At 40.3% G+C, this 23295-nt stretch overlaps 1 protein-coding gene across 8 annotated transcripts in view; it reads left to right on the top strand.

The window, feature by feature from the left end:
* Positions 1-23295, top strand: part of SENP5 (SUMO specific peptidase 5) — a 62573-nt gene that overhangs the window by 8292 nt on the left and 30986 nt on the right. For 6 of the 8 annotated variants that reach the window (XM_008981456.4, XM_035274969.3, XM_002758224.5 and 3 more), the window contains exon 2: positions 13005-14548. In XM_008981456.4, coding sequence (XP_008979704.1) covers positions 13036-14548 — 1513 coding nt within the window. In that variant the 5' untranslated portion in view covers positions 13005-13035. Of the gene's footprint in view, positions 1-6580; positions 6698-13004; positions 14549-23295 lie in introns of all 8 variants that reach the window. The other 2 variants (XM_078350582.1, XM_035274966.3) reach the window with 1 other exon arrangement.

Raw genomic sequence — 23295 nt, 5'->3', positions numbered from 1 at the left:
TCAGGTAGAATGATTTTTTTCAGGAATAAGAATCAGATGTTTGTCTTTTAGTGGCTTCACACCAACCATATGTTAAGTATCAGCATAATGAATTTAGCTCTTCTGTTCTTTATTTACCCCTTCGGTGCCTCCTTTCAGTGTTACTGAAGTTCTTTCTGTTCTTTGGAATACTGAATTCCCTCTCTTGCCTAGTAACTCTTGCTCATCATTTGTCTCACCTGAAAAATAATTTCTTCAGAGAGGTGTTTCCTGACCCTTTTGCCAGACATTTCCATTGTGCCTTCAATTTGACCTTTTTTTTTTTTGAGACAAAACCTTGCTCTGTCACCCAAGCTAGAGTGCAGTGGTATGATCATAGCTCAGTGAAACTTTGACCTCCCGGGCACAAGTGATCCTTCACCTCACCCTCCTGATTAGATAGGAACACAGGCATGTGCCACCAGTTTTGGCGAAAATTTGTTTTTTTTTTTTTGAGACAGCATCTCCCTATGTTGCCCAGGAAGGTAATCTTGAACTCCCAGGCTAAAGCGATACTCCACCTTGGCCTCCCAAAGTGCTGTATTACAGGCATAAGCCACCATGCCTGGCCAATATTGGCAGTATTCCATAATAAGAGTTTATTTGAATTACATTGTTTATTTCATATTAAGAAGTTTGTTTATATATAAGTGATTTTTCTACTCTAAACTAGAGGTTCCTAAACTTTCTGTTTACAGCCTCCTTAATATATTTTTTACATGTCCTTAAGCCTAACAGTTTAATTTATAAATAATTATGTTCAAACAGCTTAAGAAGTATTTAAGTTCTAGTAACCTAATTGACATCTAAGAAATACACAAATTAAAAAACAAAGTCAGATAGATGTGGTGGCTCATGTCTGTTATCTCAGCTCTTTGGGAGGCCAAGGTGGGTGGATCACTTGAGTCCAGGAGTTTAAGACCAATCTAGGCAACATAGTGAGACCTTACTTATTTCTACAAAATGTTTAAAAAAATTGCCAGGCTTGGTGGTGTACATCCTGTAGTCCCAGCTACTCCGGAGGCTGAGGGAGGACTGCTGGAGCCTGGGAGAGGCTATGGTGAGCACTGATTGCAACACTGTAATCCAGCCTTGGTGAACAGAATTAGACACTGTCTCAAAAAAATAAGAGGAAAAATTACATATTTATTTTATTCTTAAATAACTACAGTTTTTTGCTGAATATACTTGTTGGGGATGACAAAACCCAAACTCTGGAATCATATTGAACACTGCCACCCATACTACCTTTTACTGTTTTAATTGAACTTCTTTGGGGGCTAGACATGGAGGCTTATGACTACAATCCCAGCACGTGGGGAGTTTCAGGTGGGAAGATCGTTTGAGGCCAGGAATTCAAGACCAGTCTTGACAACATAGTGAGACCCCATCTCGCTACTTTATTTTATTTTTTTAATTTAAAATGTTTGTTTGTTTGTTTATTTATTTAGAGACAGAGTCTCACTGTGTCACCCAGGCTGGAGTGCAATGGCATGATCTTGGCTCACTGCAGCCTCCACCACCTGGATTCAAGTTACTCTCATGCCTCAGGCTCCTGAGAAGCTGGCCATTACAAGTGCCCACCACTGCACCCAGCTAAGTTTTGTATTTTTAGTAGAGATGGGGTTTTACCATGTTGGCCAGGCTGGTCTGGAACTCCTGACCTCAGGTGATCTGCCCTCCTCAACCTTCAGAAATGCTGGGATTACAGGTGTGAGCCACCGCACCTGGCCACCATCTCGTTATTTTCAAAAATAAATAACATTTGCTTACATCTTTGCTTTCTCCACTCATTTTTTTTTTTTTTTTGCTCTGAATTGATATTTGCATACTTATTTTTTTTAACAATCAGCAACCAACAGATACTCAGCTTTCCAAAGATTATGATATCATTAAAAGGAATATAGCATGATCTATTTTGAACCTGAACTGTCTTGCACTAGTAATTTACTGAGTGTTTGACAAATACAGAATATCACTTTTTCCCTGTAATTTAGAATTTCCTGTGGTGCCCTTGCGAGATCTCTACAGAATCCCAGGTTGCCTTGGGCACAGTTTGGGAACTGTGATCCTAAACTGTTAATACGTTAGTGTACATGCTTTTAGACATTTTTCTCCAAAGATTCAAGCATATGCATGTAGTTTTCCTTTTAATAAAAATGGGCTGGTACATATTGCACAGCAACTTGATTTTTTTCATTCAACAGTGTATCATAGTAAAGGTAGTGGATTGAACATATACACTTAATTTTATGCCAGCCTGAAAATTTCATTAAAACAATAGTAGACTTCAAACAAACAAACAAACAAACAAACAAACAAACACCTCGTCTAAGCACAGTGGCTCACGCCTGTAATCCCAGCACTTTGGGAGGCTGAGGCGGGTGGATGAGGTCAGGAGTTCAAGACCAGCCTGACCAATATGGTGAAACCCTGTCTCTACTAAAAATACAAAAATTAGCCAGGTGTGGTGGCAGGTGCCTGTAGTCCCAGCTACTCAGGAGGCTGAGTCAGGGGAATTGCTTGAACCTAGGAGACAGAGATTGCAGCGAGCCAAGATTGCACCACTGCACTTCAACCTGGGCAGCAGAGCGAGATTCTGTCTCAAAAACAAAAAACAAACCAAAAAAACCCTCACGATAACAACAGGAACGATGAGCATAATAACAATATTGTGAAAGCTGGAAAGCAGAAAAGACTAATGGTAATGAATTCACCAACTTGAAAAAGCTGTATTATAAACCAACAGTGGAGAGAGCCTTTAAATAGTCATGTTATGTTACCAAACCCTGTAAAAATTTCAGCGTTAGCTGTGTCGTGTACTGTGAAGGTGAAGGTGGATCAGAAAATATGAGTTGTTTGAAAGTCTGTTTCAGAAAAGACTGAAACATCTGACCTCCCTTTCTTCTCCCCGTAGACATAAACAGGGTAACTAGAGACTATCTGGAGTAGAAAAGAATTATTATCTGGACAAAGGAATACCATGCATAGTTAAGCCTGAGGTATTGTGCCTTATAAAGGAACCTAGTGGAAATTTGTATACTGAAGGCAGAAACCTCTAGCCTTTTTTCCTGACTTAGTTCTCAGAATCTTGTCCCTTTCCACTATTTCCCATTCACCAAAAGCAGCCTCTTTCAAGTTTAAGCTATTGTTTTGGTATAAACAACATGTCTTTAAATTACTTTTTTATTATTTTTATTTTTTGAGACAGAGTCTTGCTCTGTTGCCCAGGCTGGAGTGCAGTGGCACGATCTCAGCTCACTGCAACCTCCGCCTCCCGGGTTTAAGCAATTCTTCTGCCTCAGCCTCCTGAGTAGCTGGGATTACAGGTGCGTACGACCATGCCCAGCTAATTTTTGTATTTTTAGTAGAGACGGGGTTTCACCATGTTGGTCAGTCTGGTCTTGAACTCCTGACCTTGTGATCCACCCGCCTCAGCCTCCCAAAGTGCAAGGATTACAGTCATGAGCCACCACGCCTGGCCACCTTTTGATTTCTATTTATTTATTTTATTTTGAGATAGAGGCTTCTTGTTGCCCAGGCTAGAGTGCAGTGGCACGATCTCTGCTCACTGCAACCTCTGCCTCCTGGGTTCAAGTGATTCTCTTGCCTAGTCTCCCAGGTAGCTGCGATTGCAGGTACCTGCCATCACACCTGGCTAATTTTTTGTATTTTTAGTAGAGACAAGGTTTCACCATGTTGGCCAGGTTGGTCTTGAACTCCTGACCTCAAATGATCCTCCCACCTTGGCCTCCCAAAGTGCTGAGAGTACAGGCATGAGCCACCGTGCTCTGCCTAAATTACTTTTCATAATGTAACTTTTGATAATTTATGCTTTATCTGTTGATGAACATTGTTCTTTTTCACATCTGTTCCCTGCATCTGTGTGCATGCATACTTCTTATCTTCCCTCCAAGATAACACTGTATCTTCCCTCTATAGTGATGCCATAATTTTTCTAGAATTAATTTCCCTGAATGGGGGGGCAGCACTGCCATCCCAGGTGAGTTAATTCTTCATTGTTCTGTTTATTGCATGATATTTAGCATCCTTGGACCCCAGCACTAACTGTCAATACCAACCTCAATGCATTACAGCAACCAAGAATTTCCCACATATTTCCAAACATTGGGTTGGGGTGTGGTATGTAGTATCTGGTTGAGAAACATTGGGTTAGATCAGTGTGGAGCTGATTACTATTATGTAAATGGTAGTTATAGTTAAGTCATGTAGTATTCCAAGGTTTACAACCACTATTATCCCTTTCTTGTACATTTTTTTCTTGCCCCTGAAATTAATTGTTTTTATCTTTTGTTTAGTGTTCTCTGTACCTACTAACTGCAAACTCTCTTTTGATTGTATCTCCTTTATTTGCATTCTTACACTTTAGAAATTCTATGAGTATCACATTCTTGGAGCCTTTTGACCACTCCCTTCAGGATTGGTGGCTCTCCAGGCTTGAGGCACATTGTCATTCTGCATCTATTTTTACTGTTAGGTTTAGTATTCTCTTTGCTAGACCCTTGTTTTGGATCTCATTGCCTGGATCCTGTGTCTTCTTTACTTACTCCCTTATTTGCCAGAGTATCTCTGCATCCTTCTCAGAGTACCTGTGACTCTCTGAGAAAGATGCATGAGAGTTAAATATTTTGATAACTTACATCTCTGAAAACCTTTTTCTCTTATTTTTTGTGTTAGTTTCAGTCTGTAATTCTGTGTTACTTTCTAGGAGATTGCCTCAGAATTTTAAATGTTTTAAATTTTTGGCCCAGTGCGGTGGCTCACACCTCCCGAGTAGCCAGGACTACAGGTACGCACCACCATGCTAGGCTAATTTTTGTATTTTTAGTAGAGACAGGGTTTCAACCATGTTGGCAAGGATGGTCTCCATCTCTTGACCTTGTGATCTGCCCGCCTTGGCCTCCCAAAGTGCATTACAAAGTTTTCCTATATGCTTCACCTAGCTTTGCTCCAGTTGTGTGTTTATTTGTTTTTGTAGACACATTCTTGCTCTGTTGCCCAGGCTGGAGTGCAGTGGCGTGACCTTAGCTCACTGCAACCTATGCCTCCTGGGTTCAAGTGATTCACCTGCCTGAGCCTCCTGAGTAGCTGAAATTACAGGTTTGTGCCACCATGGCCATCTAATATTTGTATTTTTGGTAGACATGGGGTTTCACTATGTTGGCCAGGCTAGTCTTGAGCTCCTGACCTCAGTTGATCCACTCACCTCAGCCTTCCAGAGTGCTGGGATTACAGGCACGAGCCACTGCACCTGGCCTTGTTTTAGTTTTTTAAGGAGACAGAGTCTTATTGTGTTGCCCAGGCTGATCTTGAACTCTTGGGCTCAAGCAATCCTGCCTCCACCTCCCAAGTAGGTTGGTCTACAGGTTGCACCTCTGAACCTGGCCTCTCTAATGTTACAGAACTATAGCACATTATCAAGGCTAGGAAATTAACATTAAGAGAATACTATCAACTGATCTACACACCTTATTCAAAGTTTGTCAATTGTCACTTGACTATTGACTATTGACAGGATTATACCTTGCTTAATTGTTTTCTTCTTAATCTCAATCTTACATTCTAGGACAGTTCAGTGTGTCTTTATCTTTCAGGACTTTGATTGACCCGACTGAAGAGTATTAGCCAGTTATATATTAGCCAGATATAGAATATCTCCCCAAATTTGGGTTTGTCTCTTGTTTCCTCATGATGATGATGATGATGATGATGATTTTTTTTTTAGAAAATCTCTCTCTGTCGCTCAGGCTAGGGTGAAGTCCTGCCATCTTGGCTCACTGCAGCCTCTGCCTCCCAGGTACAAGCAATTCTAGTGCCTCAGCCTCACTTGTAGCTGGGATTGCAGGTGTGCACCATCGTGCCTGGCTAAGTTTTGTATTTTTAGTAGAGAGAATGTTTTGCCATGTTGGCCAGGCTGCTCTCAAACTCTTGACCCCAGGTGATCCACCTGCTTGGCCTCCCAAAGTGCTGGGATTACAGGCATGAGGCACTAAGCCAGTCTGGTGATGTTAATCTTGATCATCTGATTAAGATGTTGTTTGCCATGTTTTTCCATTGAAAGTTAATCTTGGCCTGGTGCAGTGGCTCACCCCTCTAATCCCAATACTTTGGGAGGCTGAGGTAGGTGGATCATTTAAGGCCAGGAGTTTGATACTGGCTTGGCCAATATGGTGAAACCCCATCTCTACTACAAATACAAAAATTAGTCTGATGTGATGGCATTCACCTATAATCCCAGCTACTTGGGAGGCTGAGGCAGGAGAATTGCTTGAACCCAGGAGGTGGAGGCTGCAGTGAGCAAAGATTGTGCCACTGCACTCCAGCTTGAGCGATAGAGTGAGACTGTCTCAAAAAAAAAAAATTATTCTTTTTAAGTATTTTGTGGGAGATACTTTGAGACTACCTATATATCTTGTTTCTCATATTTTCAGTCTCTAGTTTTAGCATCCATTGATGAGTCTTCCTGAGTCAGTTATTTCTGAGAGAGGTTGCAAATTATAACTTTGTATTCTTTTTTTCTCTTTTTTTTTTTTTGAGACAGAGTCCCTCTGACACCTAGGCTGAAGTGCAGTAGTGTGATATCAGCTCACTGCAACCTCTGCCTCCCTGGATTCAAGCAGTTCTCCTGCCTCGGACTCCCAAGTATCTGGGACTACAGGTGCATGCTATCACCCCTGGCTAACTTTTGTATTTTTAGTAGAGATGGCATTTTGCCATGTTGGCCAGGCTGGTCTTGAACTCCTGACCTTGAGTGATCTGCCAGCCTCGGCCTCCCAAAGTGCTGGGATTACAGGTGTGAGCCACCCCACCCAGCCTAATTTTTCTATTTTTTTCTTGTTATTAAGATTTTATTAGGTATTAATTTTAAATTGTTAAATATCTATAAGGTATTTATTAAGTATTCAGTAATGTCACACATTAAATATTAAGTATTTAATATTTAAAATATTAATTTAAATATTTGAACAGTAGAATTAAAAGTTACACATACTTTGGTAACTTTTCTGTCATTCTTTCTATATTAATTTGAGACTCTGTGTAAGGAATAGCTGTCCCTTCTGCCTGTTTGTTTAGTTAGTTTTTTACATCCCTATAAACAAGGATATTTACTTTATTCTTGGTGCCCATTCTTTTTTTTTTTTTTTTTTTTTTTTTGAGGCAGGGCCTTGCTCCATTTACCAGGCTGGAGTGTTGGAGTGTGGTGGCACAATCAGGGCTCACTGCAGCCTCAACTCCCTGGGCTTAAGCCATTCTTCTACCTCAGCTCCCCAAGTAGCAGGGATTACAGGTGTGTGCCACCACACCTCACTAATTTTTTTGACTTTTAGTAGAGATGTCTCACTATGTTGCCCAGGCTGGTCTTGAACTCCTGAGCTCAAGCATTCCTCCAGCTTTGGCCTTTCAAAGTGGTGGGATTACAGGTGTGAGCCACCATGCCCAGTCTTGGGTCTGTTATTTATTACTCTCATTTGTAATGATAATAATATAATGGTAGTATTTGGTTGCTCAAAGTTTCTTGGCCATTATAAGTGAGGCCTTTCAGATTGTCTTCTGTGTCCTTTTGTTTTTGTTTTTGTTTGTTTGTTTTATTTTTTGAGATGGAGTGTCCTTCCATCACCCAGGCTGGCGTGCAGTGGTGCAGTCTCAGTTCACTGCAACCTCCACCTCCTGGGTTCAAGCAATTCTCCTGCATCTCCCACCTGAGTAGCTGGGATTACAGGTCTGTGCCACCACGCCTGGCTAATTTTTGTATTTTTAGTAGAGAGGGGGTTTCACCATGTTGACCAGGCCGGTCTTGGAACTCCTGAATCAGGTGATCCACTCGCCTCAGCCTCCCAAAATGCTGGGATTACAGGAGTGAGCCACCACACCCTGCCTCTTGTGTCCTTTTGACATTTTTTTCTCCAGCATTTCTTTATCTGTATGTATATTAAATACTATAAGTTCATACTGATAACTGATTTCAGTCTGGCACCATGAATTCATTCTCACTTTGTCTCCTGTTATTTGTAATTTCTTTCTCTAGCAGGAAGAAACCTAGCTCTGTCTACAGTGTATTTACTCATTTGCTCAATTTTAGAATACTTGTTTCAGAATTAACTCATATTTCTATGAAAAACAAATTTGCTAACCAGTGTACCAGACTTGCATGTAGTCCTTTTGTCTTTACAGTCAGAATATTGTTTTCCTGAGTTTGCTGCTTCTCTACTCCTTTAGGGTAGTTACGGTATTCATTTGAAATTCAGTTATTGTTTGTGTTTCATTTTGGATTCCTCTGCATTCTGGTTGGTTTTCATTATTTGTATACTTAAAAAATATGTGAAACAGTATCATGGTCTGAAAAGTTGGAACTTTACAAAAAGGCATATTCAGAGAAGTGCTACTTATCTCATTTACTCGACCCTTTCCCAATACTTCCATTCTTCTCACCTTATTCCCACCTATCATGAAGTGGCGTATTATTGATGTTCATTTGAACTTTGCTTTTATCACTTAATGATATATCCTAAAAATCACTCTATATTAGTTCATAGAACTCATTCTATTCTTTTATAGCTTTATTCATTGTGTGCATAAACCATAATCTATTCAGCCACTCTATGTGGACATTTAGGTTGTTTTCTCTTTTTCTTTTCTTTTCTTTTTTCTTTTTTTTTTTTTTTTTTTGAGACCAGATATCACTCTGTTGCCCGGGCTAGGGTGAGAGTGGCACAGTCTTGACTCACTGCAGCCACAAATTCCTGGGCTCAGGTGATCCTTTAACCTCAGCCTCCCGAATAGCTGGGACCACAGGGACACACCACCACACCTGACTAATTTTTATATTTTTTATAGAGATGGGGTTTCATCATGTTGCCCAGATTGGTCTCAAACTCCTGGGCTCAAGCAATTCACCCACCTCAGGCTCCCAAAGTGCAGGATTATAGGCTGAGCCACAGTGCCCTGACATTTGTTTTTCAGTATTTTGCTATTATAAACAATGTTGCAATGAATAGTCTTGTACATGTGTGTATTTGTATTATTGTAGACATGTCTTCAAGGTAAATTCCTTAAAGTGGGGTTGCTAGATTAAAAGGTAAATACTTTTGTAGTTATTAATGTTACCAGATACCCTCCAAAAAGATTGGATCGATTTGTATTCTTCACAACAAAGTGCAGAAAGGCCCCTCTTCCCCATCAAGAGAATGTGTTACAATTTTTGCCAATTGTCTTATGAATGAAGTTGGACATCTTTCTTAAGCTTAAGGAACATTTAAAAAGCTTTATTTATAAATTGTCTCCTTACATCTTTTTCCTACTTTATATTACTCTTTTTTTCAATTATCTCTCAATTTAAGAGTTCCATGTGTTAGGGATATTAGCCTTTTATAATACATGTTGCAAATTTTTTTTTCTAGTTTATCGGTCGTCTTTTTATTTTGGTCATTTATTTATTTTTTTTAACTTCCAAGCTTTCTATTGAGATTTTAATTTCTGCTATTATTTTTAATTTTTAAGACTCCTTTCTTATTTTTGGCAATTCCTTTTAAAAAAAATAACATCCTGTTCTTTTTTCCAATGGATATATTTGCCTTTGCTTCTTTGAAGCTAGTGTTAGTTTTCTTTTCTTCCTTCTTTTTTTTTTTTGAGACAGAGTCTTGCTCTGTTGCCCACGCTGGAGTGCAGTGGCTCAATCTCAGCTCACTGCACCTCCACCGCCCAGGTTCAAGTGATTCTCCTGTCTCAGCCTCCTGAGTAGCTGGGATTACAGACATGTGTCATTACACCCAGCAATTTTTTTTTTTTTCCAAACAGAGTTTTGCTCTTCTTGCTCAGGCTGGAGTGCAATGGTGCGATCTCAGCTCACCAGAACCTCTACCTACTGGGTTCAAGCGATTCTCCTGCCTCAGCCTCCTGAGTAGCTGGGATTACAGGAATGTGCCATCACGCCCGGCTAATTTTGTATTTTTAGTAGAGACGAGGTTTCTCCATGTTGGTCAGGCTGCTCTTGAATTCCCGACTTCAGGTGATCTGCCCACCTCGGCCTCCCAAAGTGCTGGGATTACAGGCATGAGCCACTGCACTTGCCCCCACCTTTTTAAAATCATGGTAAAATATATGTAATATAAAATTTACTATTTTAGCCTTTTTTAGGTGCACAGTTCATTGGCATTAAGTACATTGGCATTGTTGTGCAACCATCACCACCATGCACCTCCAGAACCTTTTCATCTTCCCAAAATGAAATTCTGTGCCCATAAAGTAATAACTCCCTTTCTTCCCCTTCCCTGTTAGTTTATAAAAGTTGACTAACCTATCTTTTTTTTTTTTTTCCTTTTGTCTGTTTGTTTTGGTCTGCTTTTTATCCCTAGAGGTCTGGTGATTCTTGGTCATCCTTTATTTTTTATTTTATTTTTTTTTGAGACTGAATCTCACTCTGTTGCCCAGGCTAGAGTGCAGTGGTGTGCTCTCAGCTCACCACAACCTCTGCTTCCCAGGATCAAGCCAGTCCTGTGCCTCAGCCTCCCAAGTAGCTGGGATTACAGGCGTGCACCACCATGCCCAACTAATTTTTGTATTTTTAATAGAGATGGAGTTTTCCCTTGTTGGCCAGGCTGGTCTCGAACTCCTGACCTCAACTGATCTGCCCACCTTGGCCTCCCAAAGTATTGGGATTATATACACGAACCACCATGCCTGTTTAGTTTTTAAGAATGACCACTAAGAAACTGCTTGGAAACTCTTAACACATGGTGGGACATGTCAACTTTGGGCTATGTTGAGCCATTTTGTTGTGGGGGGAAATATCTGTATCTCTATGGATTTTTTTTTGTGTGTGTGGACTGGTTATATTCTCCAGAGAAGACTTTTCCAGTCTGTATGGATAAGACAGACTGCTAGCATTCTGGGAGATGAGTGACAAAGAGTGCTTGGGGCCTCGTATCAGTATATAATTCCATCTTCAAACTGTACCTGGAGTTTTTCTGTCTACAGACTTTCCATTTTACTCTTTTTGAAGGATAAACTTCCAATCCTAGGTAGGGGAGGGTCACTTACCTGCCATAGTGGAATTAAGTAGGGATCTGGAGTCAAATTGCTTCTTAAACTTTAGGTTACCTGTAGCTTGTTTTGTTGAGATATCCCCAAATATCACTACCTGTTGGTCTTTTCTCTTTAAATGATCTGTTTCCCCCAGGGACTGTTCGGCTTCTTGGAGGTATAGAGCTTCTTGCCAGTCTTATGGAAGCTGAGTGGGGAAGGACTTGTATTTATCTTCCTAGTATGCTCCTGTGCTCAGCTGTACATGATATACCTGACCATCCTGGGTCATCTTCCCCAGAAAGTGAAATTTTCATTACCTGCCAGGGTAGGAGATGGTAGACTTTGAGCCAGCCCTTCCTTTTCAGCACCATGCATACTCCTGACTTTCATACGTATATGTTGCCTCCACTTCTGAGCTTTTCTGCTTTCTGAGGTCCTATAGCTTCTTGCTGCTGCTGCTGCTGCTTTTTTATTTTTTTGAGATAGAGTTTGACTCTTGTCTCCCAGGCTGGAATGCAGTGGTGCAATCTTGGCTCACTGCAACCTCTGCCTCCCAGGTTCAAGCAATTCTCCTGCCTCAGCCTATCCAGTAGCTAAGATTACAGGTACCTGTCATCACACTTGGCTAATTTGTTTTGTATTTTTAGTAGAGACAGGGTTTCACCAAGTTGACCAGACTGGTCTCAAACTCCTGACCTCAGATGATCCACCTGCCACAGCCTCTGAAAGTGCTGGGATAACAGGTGACAGCCACCACACCCAACCCTGTGTTCTCATTTGTAAAATGAAGGAGGGGGAAGGGAGAGGAGACCAAATACCACTTAAGACTGATTCCATATTGACTTATTTATAATTTGCTTATAGCAGAATAATTTGTTTCATACAGCAAATTTTTAAAAGAAAGAGCAGGTACTTTTTCTCTGTATAGTCATGCGCCAGTAGATATTCAATAAATCCATGTGGTGTCAACATCTCAAGAGGGAGGCCAGCGTCCTCTGTTACCAGTCAGAGATGCTCTGAGTAGCCATGCAAGGACAGGACTCTATCAAATGCTCTTACCCAGTGATGGTTCTGGATCCCAAGTAAATATAAGAAAAAAGAACCACCACAAGCATACACACATATACTGCAGGAACATATTATAGAGACAGCAGATGGAAATGAATGACAGTCAAAACCAAATAGTGATTTCCCTTCAATATTTAATGAGATCTAATATTAGTGAAGGCTCTTTAGTCTGGAAAGAAAGGCACTAGTCACTGCAGGTAGAGTGGAAGAAATAATAGCCTATAAATCAGAAGCCAGTATTCTAATTTCAGCTTGCTAACAATTTATTAAGAAAAGCTGCATTACTTTTCTGTGTATAAGTTTTCTCTGGGGAAAAGAATGGAGGGTGAACACATGTTTACCTCAGTTCCTTCTCCAAATCACATTGAGGTTACAGAAATAAGATTTTTTTGGTTTTTTTGAGGTGGAGTTTTGTTCTTGTCGCTTAGGCTGGAGTGCAGTGGTACGATCTCGGCTCAATGCAACCTCTGCCTCCTGGATTCAAGCAATTGTCCTGCCTCAGCCTCCCCAGTAGCTGGGATTATAGGTGTGAGAATTACAGGGCTCAAGCGGTCCTCCCATGTCGGCTACCCAGAGTGCTGGGATTATAGGTGTGAGCCACTGCGCCTTGCTGGAAATGATTCTTTAAGTATTTTTCTCAGAGGCAGATGTACAATAAATGGCTTCTTGTTAGAGTACTTATGTTCTCCCTCCTCTCCAGTTTTCATTGTGATGAAAACCTTGGTCAGGTAAGATTTCATTGTGTCTAATAGTCTAAATTGAAGCATATGTACTCTTTTTTTTTTTTTTTTTCAATTTTCTACCTTAATTACTGTGAATATCTCTTCATGACCTCATTTTTAGATAGAAATATAACCTCCTTCTCTTCTTTACAGCTGCATCCAGATCTCATTATGCATCAGAAAAATGAAAAAACAGAGGAAAATTCTATGGAGGAAAGGAATCCACTTAGCCTTTTCCGAGAAATGGAATACTGGGTTTGGAGGCTTTAAGAAGTTTTATTTTCACCAACACTTGTGCATTCTGAAAGCTAAGCTGGGAACGCCAATTACTTGGAATAGACACTTCAGACGTTTCCAGTGTAGAAAGAAAGCCCTTCAAATCCAGAAAACGTGGATCAAGGATGAACCCCTTTGTGCTAAGACCAAGTTCAGTGTGGCTACTCAAAATGTTAGTACTTTGTCCTCTAAAGTGAAAAGAAAGGACACTAAACACTTCATTTCCTCTTCAAGAACTCTTCTGAGACTCCAAGCAGAGAAGTTGCTGTCATCAGCAAAGAATTCTGACCATGAATACTGCAGAGAGAAAAATCTCTTGAAGGCAGTTGCTGACTTTCCATCAAATAGTGCTTTAGGTCAGGCCAGTGGTCACAGACCTAGGACAGAACCACAAGCTTCTGACTTTCCCATGAAGTTCAATGGGGAGAGCCAAAGTCCAGGTGAGAGTGGCACGATTGTGGTCACCTTGAGCAACCATAAGAGAAAGTGCTTTTGTTATGGCTGCTGCCAAGGGCCGGAGCGCCACAGGAATGGGGGACCCTTGATTCCAAAAAAGTTCCAACTTAACCAACATAGAAGAATAAAATTATCTCCTCTTATGATGTATGAAAAATTATCCATGATTAGATTTCGGTACAGGATTCTCAGATCCCAGCACTTCAGAACCAAAAGTAAAGTTTGCAAGCTGAGAAAAGCCCAGCGAAGCTGGGTGCAGAAGGTCACTGGGGACCATCAAGAGACCCTTAGGGAGAACATTGAGGGTGGCAGTTGTAGCCCATTTCCTTCCCCGGAACCTAAAGACCCTTCTTGTCGGCATCAACCGTACTTTCCAGATATGGACAGCAATGCTGTGGTGAGGGGGACGAACTCTCATATGCCTGATGGCCACACTAAAGGAAGCCCTTTCTTGGGCAAGGAACTTAGTTTAGACGAAGCATTCCCTGACCAACAGAATGGCAGTGCCACACATACCTGGGACCAGTCACCCTGTTCTTCTCCTAAGTGGGAGTGTACAGAGCTGATTCATGACATCTCCTTACCAGAACATCATTCTAGTACCATGTTCATTTCAGAAACCGAAAGAGATATTATGACTCTGGGTCAGGAAAATCGGACAAGTTCTGTCAGTGATGTCAGAGTAAAACTGTCAGTGTCTGGAGCAGATACATCTGTAAGTAGTGTAGATGGGCCTGTGTCCCAAAAGGCTGTTCAAAAGGAGAACTCATACCAGATGGAGGAGGATGGATCTCTCAAGCAAAACATTCTTAGTTCTGAGTTGCTGGACCACCCTTACTGTAAAAGTCCACTGGAGGCTCCCCTGGTGTGCAGTGGAATCAAACTAGAAAATCAAGTAGGAGGTGGGAAGAACAGTCAAAAAGCCTCTCCAGTGGATGATGAACAGCTCTCAGTCTGTCTTTCTGGTATGCACTTTTCCTTTATTCTCTGTCAAACTCCAAGCTCACACCTGCTGTCCATTATCCTTGCTTGTAATAAGAGTTCTATTTTTTTCTCCCACACATGGCTTTTTCTTTAAAGCAGATAGTCTTTTTTTTTTTTTTTTGAGACGGAGTTTTGCTCTTGTTACCCAGGCTGGAGTGTAATGGCGCGATCTTGGCTCACCGCAACCTCCGCCCCCTGGGTTCAGGCAATTCTCCTGCCTCAGCCTCCTGAGTAGCTGGGATTACAGGCACGCGCCACCGTGCCCAGCTAATTTTTTGTAAATTTTAGTAGAGACGGGGTTTCACCATGTTGACCAGGATGGTCTCGATCTGTTGACCTCGTGATCCACCCACCTCAGCCTTCCAAAGTTCTGGGATTACAGGCTTGAGCCACCGTGCCCGGCCCAGATAGTCTTCTTGAAGCCTTTTATATTGCTGCATTATGTAAATGTTCCATAATTTAATCTTTAATCTCATAGACACTTGCATTGATTTCTTTTTTTTTCCCGTAATTAATAGTGTGACGAAATTATTTCTTTTTTTTTTCTTTTTGTTTTTGAAACAGAGTCTCGCTCTGTCACCCAGGCTGAAGTTCAGTGGTGGGATCTCAGCTCACTACAACCTCCACCTCCTGGTTCAAGGATTCTCCTGCCTCAGCCTCCTGAGTAGCTGGGACTACAGGTGCATGCCACCACACCTGGCCGATTTTTATAATTTTAGTAGAGATGGGTTTCACCATGTTGGTCAGGCTGGTCTTGAACTCCTGACCTCAGGTGATCCACCTGTCTTGACCTCTCAAAGTGCTAGGATTACAGGTGTGAGCCACCATGCCTGGCTACTCTTTTTTGGAATATAGGAGGTGCTCCTATGTACTAGGCATTGTGCTGTTTGCCAAGAACGTAGCAATGAACAAAATACATGACCTTCAGTGTCATTCTAGTCATAAAATTATTATATTAATTGTTTATTATAAATGTCATAAGAATGGTCCCTCCAAAAAGGTAAAAGCTTTTAGTACCCCAAAATCATTTGATATTTTTGCTTAATAGAAAATTTCAGTTCTTACATAGTGAAACTTTTTTTTGTTTTGTTTTTGAGACAGAGTCTTGCTCGTCTGTCACCCAGGCTGGAGTGCAGTGGCGAGATCTGGGCTCACTGCAACCTTCACTTCCCGGGTTCAAGAAATTCTGCCTCAGCCTCCCGAGTAGCTGGGACCACAGGCACACACCACCATACCCAACTAATTTTTTTTTTTTTTAGTAGAGACAGGGTTTCACTGTGTTGCCCAGGCTGGTCTTGAACTCCTGAGCTCAGGCAGTCCTCCCACTTCAGCCTCCCAAAGTGTTAGGATTACAGGCATGAGCCACCATGCCCTGTCTAAAACTTATCTATCTTTAAATTTGTGGCTTCTAGTTCTTAGTTATGCTTTTTAAAAAGACTTCTCTTGTCAAAACTATCCCATTAAGTAAATAGGTATAAACATTTTTTTGGAAGACAATATGATAGTATAAATTATGGCACAATCAGGCAACAGTGTGCTATGCAGCTGTTTAAGAATGTAGATCTAGTCTGGGCATGGTGGCTTATGCCTGTAATCCCAGCACTTTGGGAGGCCAACGTGGGTGGATCATGAGGTCAGGAGTTCAAGACTAGCCTGGCCAACATGGTGAAACCCCGTCTTTACTAAAACTACAAAAATTAGCCAGATGCAGTGGTATGTACCTGGAATCCCAGCTGTTTGGGAGGCTGAGGCAGGAGAATGACTTGAACCCAGGCGGCAAAGGTTGCAGTGAACCAAGATCATGCCACTGCACTCCAGCCTAGGCAACAGAGTGAGACTCTGTCTCAAAAAAAAAAAAAAAATTATCTATCTATCTATCTATCTATCTATCTATCTATCTATCTATCTATAGATCTAGATCTAGATCTATATTTTGATACTGAAAGATGTCTGTGTAAACTGAAAATAGGCTGAGAGTGGTGGCTCATGCCTATAATCCCAGCACTTTGGGAGGCCAAGGCGGGTGGATCACCTGAGGTCAGGAGTTCAAGACCAGGCTGGTCAACACGGTGAAATCCCGTCTCTACTAAAAATATAAAAATTATATATTTTTTAAAATTTTATTTTAAAAATAACCCAGGCTTGCTGGTGCACTCCTGTGATTACAGGCGTGTAATCTCAACTACTTGGGAGGCTAAAGCAGTTAGAATCACTTGAACCTGGGAGGTGGAGGATACAGTGAGCCTAGACTGCACCACTGTACTCCAGCCTGGGTGACAGAGCAAGACTCCATCTCAAAAAAAAAAAAAAAAAGAAAACAGCAAGTTGTAAAATGGTATGAAACCATTTTTTCTTAAAAGGTATGTATATGAATATGTGTATATATGTGTGTGTATGCATTTGTATAGGACATATCAGGACAGATACATGGAATTATTACAAATAGCTTTTGGGCACTCGTTAGGAGGGTTATTTCTTGGTAGTTCAAACAGTTCTGAGGACTTTATTTTTCCAGCCACTACGTATAAGAAATTCTTTCTCACAAAAAGGCACGAAGTACAGAGTCTTAGCACATTAAAAAAAAAATTCCATCTATCCTCTTCTGTTCTAAAATAAAGACAGATTTCCCTACTGAGGTTAGCAGGTTCATGATAAATAAACCTAAAAAAAATTAGCATTTACCCACAAATGCCAATTAACCCTTATAGATGTAACAATTCCAAATACAATCAATAAGTTGAATATGCACATAGTAAAACAGGTAGCATGACCTGAGGAAGTAGGAATTCTTACAGAATTAACATTTAGTGATGATATAATTCATTATTTTAATAGGCTAAAGGAAAAAAAATAATGTTATCTCAGCAAGTGCTGAAAAGCCTGTTAGTAAAATTGTTTCCTGTTATGTTTAAGTCTCTTAGACAACTAGTAATAAAGGAGGCTTCCTTCACTTACAAAAGAATATCAGGGCCGGCTCGGTGGCTCACGCCTGTAATCCCAGCACTTTGGGAGGCCGAGGCGGGTAGATCATGAGGTCAAGAGATCCAGACCATTCTGGTCAACATGGTGAAACCCTGTCTCTACTAAAAATACAAAAAATTAGCTGGGCATGGTGGCACGTGCCTGTAATCCCAGCTATTCAGGAGGCTGAGGCAGGAGAATTGCCTGAACCCAGGGGGCGGAGGTTGCGGTGAGCCGAGATCGTGCCATTGCACTCCAGCCTGGGTAACAAGAGCGAAACTCCATCTCAAAAAAACAAACAAACAAAAAGAATATCAATCAGAAACCAATAGCAGTTCTAGGTTTAAGACAATGAAGTAAGTGCATGGAATCTCTTCTTTCTACTACCAAATCCATAGAAATTATGAAAAATATATTGAAAACATGTGTCTTCATACTCACAAACAAGGAAGAGAGAATTTTGGTAGATTATAAACTCAGAATCAGCTCCCACTGGCCAGAAAATAGAGGGAAGGTCCAGAGGGGCAGAAGGAAGATTAGTGCAGGGAAGTGGTGTGACACTGAGTGCCCATATTTCTGGAGAAGGTGGAAGTGGAGAGGAAAAGGGACACCCATGGTAAAGACTAAGTAGTTGGGGAATTTCTCCCTGCCTGTGCCACATATCAACAAAGAACAAATCTGTTATCAAGCCAAAATTCTCAGAACAAGAGACAGGATACTCTTCCACACACATCCACCTTGTAACACTTGGCAAGAGTGAGGAACATCTGTTTTCAGAACAACTGCTGGGGTTCTTAAGGTCCTTATTCCCACTGAAAATAGTTCAAGGCAGAGCAGCAGCTACTGCCCATCATAACCCTTTGCCCTCCATTCTCAGCAAGTTACCTAAGTAGAGATGAGCTCACAGTCTGTCACCATCATCTGAGAAAAGTCAACACAATGAAATAGACAAATTCGACAAATAACAGAACTAAACCTCAATAACGGTTAATGGGGCAATGAGTATAATAGATGCTCTTTTAACTGACTTCTACAACATTAGCCACTATTGAGTTCTATGATATGCTAATGCTGGCTTGTCTTTAATATGACTGCACATTGTGCTCCTTTCAGTTGATTTATATCTTTAAGAGTCAATTATACTTATGGTAATTGACTTATTGCAGCTTCATTATTTTATTCAGTATTAAATAAACTGATGAAATATGAAGAAAACTCCTCCCTTGAAAACCAGTGGAATACTTTGTAATGACAGTAGCAAGGTGCTGTAAAAATTAATACTGAGTTACACTTAGGTAAGACAACTGTAAAAGATTTGAGTGAATGTATGAAAATGTAGGACTCTGTACTGAGATTACTTGGCAAATTCTTATAACTTCTTGCTTCACTTTAAAGTTGTAACCTCCATGTCTTGGGTATGCCAGGAGATAATGGAAGGGAAACTGAAGAAATTAGGAGTGTTTTTTATAACTGAAAATAAAGATCTGAGTCTAAAGTTGAAAGGCTTTGTAAGTGCCAGTCGAGATTAAAACACACACAAATACATACACAAACTCACACTAAATTTTGTGTAGTAAAATTATAGCACATTAAGGATTAAGAGAAATAACTTGGACAATTACTTCTTTTGGAGGGAAAAGGGATAGATTCCTGTGCCACAAAACATTCCAGATGGATTAAAAGTTTGGCTAACTAGAACCAAATACACAAAAATGTGTACAAAAAAGCTTATAACAGCATTATTCATAATAGCCAAAAAGTGAAAACAACCTAAATGTTCAACAACTGATGAATGGATAAATAAAATTTGGTATATCTACACAATGGAATATTATTCTATAAAAGGAATAAGTACTGATGTATACTTAAATGTGGATGCACCTTGGAAACATGCTAAGTGAAAAGCCAGACACAAAAGACCTTGTAACATACGATTTCATTCATTTGAAAAGTCCAGAATAGGCGCATACATAGAGTTATAAAGTAGAAGAATGGTTGTCAGGAGCTGTGAAGAAGGGGAATGAGAGGTGACTGTTAATGGGTATAGAGTTTCTTTTTGGGGTAATGGAGGTGTTCTGGAATTAGGTAGTAGTGATAGTTACACAATCTGAATATATTAAAAACCAGTGAATTGTATTCTTTAATGGGGCAAATTTTATGGCATGTGAATCACATCTCAATAAAGCTGTTAACAAGAAACAAATACAGGCTGGCCATGGTGGCTCACATTTGTAATCTTAGCATTTCAGGAGGCTGAGGCAGAAGGTTTACTTGAGGGTAGGAGTTTGAGACCAGCCTGGGCAACATAGCAATATAAATACATAGAGGCATATATATAGACTTAGTGAGACTCTATTGCTACAAAAAATAAAATTATCTACATGTGGTGGTGCACACCTGTAGTCCCAGCTACTCGAGGATGAGGTGGGAGGTGGGACTCAAGCAGACTCCTGCTTGAGGCCAGGAGTCTGAAGCTGCAGTAAGCTATGATAGCTCTGCTGGACCCTAGCCTGGGTGACAGCAAGATCTTTTCTCTTAAAACAAGAAGAAGAAAAAACAAATACAAGTAATCATTCTTTTTAAGTTTTTGGTTTCTTTGTTTGTGACAGAGTTTCAGTCTCCCAGGCTAGAGTGCAGGGGTGTGATCTTGGCTCACTGCAACCTCCACCTCCCAGGTTCAAGCGATTCTCATGCCTCAGCCTCCTGAGTAGCCAGGACCAATGTGCACCACCATGCCTGGCTAATTTTTTGTATTTTTAGTAGAGATGGGGTTTTACCATGTTGGCCAGTCTGGTCTCAAACTCCTGACCTCAAATGATCCTCCCGCCTTCACCTCCCAAACTGCTGGGATAACAGGCATGAGCCAAGGTACCTGACCTAAAGATTATTTTTAATTGACAAAATTATATTTACGGGGTACAATGTGATGTTTTGATATATGTTTACATTGTGAAGTGAATCAATCTAATCAGCATATCCATCACTCACACGCTTTCTTTCTTGTTGTAAGAACATTTAAAATCTTTTTTTTTTTTTTTTTTTGAGGCGGAGTTTTGCTCATGTTACCCAGGCTGGAGTGCAATGGCGTGATCTCGGCTCACCGCAACCTCTGCCTCCTGGGTTCAGGCAATTCTCCTGCCTCAGCCTCTAAAATCTATTCTTATGTATTTTCAAGACACGGTACATTAACTATAGTTAATATACAATAGATCTCTAGGGCTGCTTCTTCCCATCTAACTGAACCTTTATAACCCTTGACCAATATCTTCCAGTTCTCTGCTCTACTCCTAGCCCCTGGTAACCACCTTTTATTCTCTACGTCTGTGAGTTTGACTTTAGATCCCACATATAAGTGAGATCATGCAGTATATTTCTTTGTGTCTGGCATATTTCAGATATTGTGCTCCACATTCATCCATGTCGTTGCAAATGACAGGATTTTTAAAGGCTGAATTGTATTCTGTTGTGTATATATATATACTACATTTTCTTTCTCCATTCATCCACTCATGGGCATTGAGGTTGATGCCATGTGTTGGCTATTGTGAATAGTGCTGCAGTGAGTATGGGAGTACAGGTGCCTCTTCAACACACTGATTTCATTGTCTTTGAAATATACCCAGAAATGATATTGTTGGATCATATGGTAGTTCTATTTTTTAATTTTTTAGGAACTTGTATACTGTTTTTCTTCATGGCTGTGCTATTTCACAGTCCCACCAATAGTGTACAGGATTCCCTTTTCTCCACATTCAAGTCCTTTGCCTGATTTTTAAATTATGTTCTTGCTATTCAGTTGTTTGAGCAGGAGACCATTTTTATGATCTTACATTGATGACATTTTTGCCCATGATAGGAAACTCAGAAGCAATGAAAATATACCAAATTGACTCTACATACATTTAAATCTTGTGTGTATGTGTGTGTCTATAGCAAAAGTCAGATGAAAATTAAAAAATTGAGATATGCATGTCCTTTGACCCAGAAATTTGACTTAGTAGCAAGTGAGTCCTAGGGAAACAACAAGGTTAGCTGAAGAGTTTTAATTGTCACATTATTTAGAGGTAAAAAAAAATGGCCATCAGTAGGGAATTGATTAAAATACACTATGTGTATTTTCAGGGAAAAAAGAACTGTCCATTATGTATTAAATGGAAAAAAGCAGCTTCAAGAAGAGTAAGTTTAGGCTGGGTGCAGTGGCTCATGCCTGTGACCCCAGCACTTTGGGAGGCTGAGGTGGGTGGATCACTTGAGGTCAGGAGTTCGAGACCAGCCTGACCAATATGATGAAACCTCTTCTCTACTAAAAATACAAAAATTAGCCGGATGTAGTGGCATGTGCCTGTAGTCCCAGCTACTCGGGAGGCTGAGACAGGAGAATTGTTTGTACCTGTGAGGCAGAGGTTGCAGTGAGTTGAGATCATGCTACTGCACTTCTCCAGCCTGGGTGACAGAGCGAGACTCCATCTTCAAAAAAAAAAAAGTTTAGTTTGTTTAAGAAATACATGTTCAAAGGCTTGAAAGTCCAGAAGGAATTATGGGCTGACTGCCATTTATTTAAAAATATTTATGGTCATATATTAGAAAAAATAAGAACCACTTAAAAGCTTGTTTCCACATTCGAAGTAAAAGTTTATAAAAAGGTCCAACTATTTTTCTAGACTATTAATGTGTTATTTTTAATTTAGTGCTTTGGAAAAAAGTTAAGATAGATCCTTACCTCATTCTTTATACCAAAATGAATTCCCAGCTGTTAATAAAATTTTAAAATTTATTTACATGGGTCTGGTAACTAATGAAATTAGTTGCTAGTTCTAATACTATTTATTGAATAATTTGTTCTTTTCCCTGTGGTTCAGAAATGCAGCCTGCCATTGGGTCTCTTTTTGGATTTGATCTCTATTCCATGCTGGCTCTATTCTGCCTTAATTGGTATAGTTTTATAATTTGACAGGACTAGTCACTTCTTATTCACTTCTCTCCTTTAATTCTTTTCAAAAATTTCTAGGAATTTCTCACATTTTTGTCCCAAGGTAAATTTTGGATTTGTTTTGTAATCTTTTTTAAAAGTATGGTTCTTACTTGGTGTTGCATTATATTTATAGATTAATTTAGGGAAAACTGCTTTTATTGCAATATTGAGTTTTCCTGTCCCTTAGTATTTCGCAGCTTTTCACTTAAGTTTTGCACATTCCTTATGTTTGCTCTTTTTTTGTTTTTGAGACAGAATGTAGCTCTGTTGGCCAGGCTGGAGTGCAGTGGTGCTAATCTCAGCTCACTGCAGCCTCCTCCGCCCTCTGCCTCCCGGGTTCAAGTGATTCTCCTGCCTTAGGCGCCCACCACAATGCCCAGCTAATTTTTGTATTTTTAGTAGAGACGGGGTTTCACTACGTTGGCCTGGCTGGTCTTGAACTCCTGACCTTGTGATCCACCCGCCTCAGCCTCCCAAAGTGCTGGGATTATAAGCATGAGCCACTGTGCCTGCCCCTTATGTTTGTTTTTAGATACTTTATACCTTCCTTATTGTTGATGGGCCCTTACCGAAGTATGTATTATATTTTGTTGAAGAACCATGTGGTTGCATTTCTTATGTGCATAACACCGTGAACCTCACTCCGCATTCAGGGTGGAGTGTGACCCAGGTCAGTCATATAAAATGAAAACTGTCCAGTGCCCTTAGTTTAACATGATGGGTACTTTTAAGTTCTTTTTTAAAAAAATTGTTTCTTTTTAATTTTTTTAAATTAATTATTTTTTTTGGTCTGGC

Source organism: Callithrix jacchus, chromosome 15 (assembly GCF_049354715.1).
Source record: "Callithrix jacchus isolate 240 chromosome 15, calJac240_pri, whole genome shotgun sequence".
Taxonomy (NCBI): Eukaryota; Metazoa; Chordata; class Mammalia; order Primates; family Cebidae; genus Callithrix; species Callithrix jacchus.
Note: the sequence above shows the minus strand (reverse complement) of the source record. Positions and strands in the feature narration are given on the sequence as shown.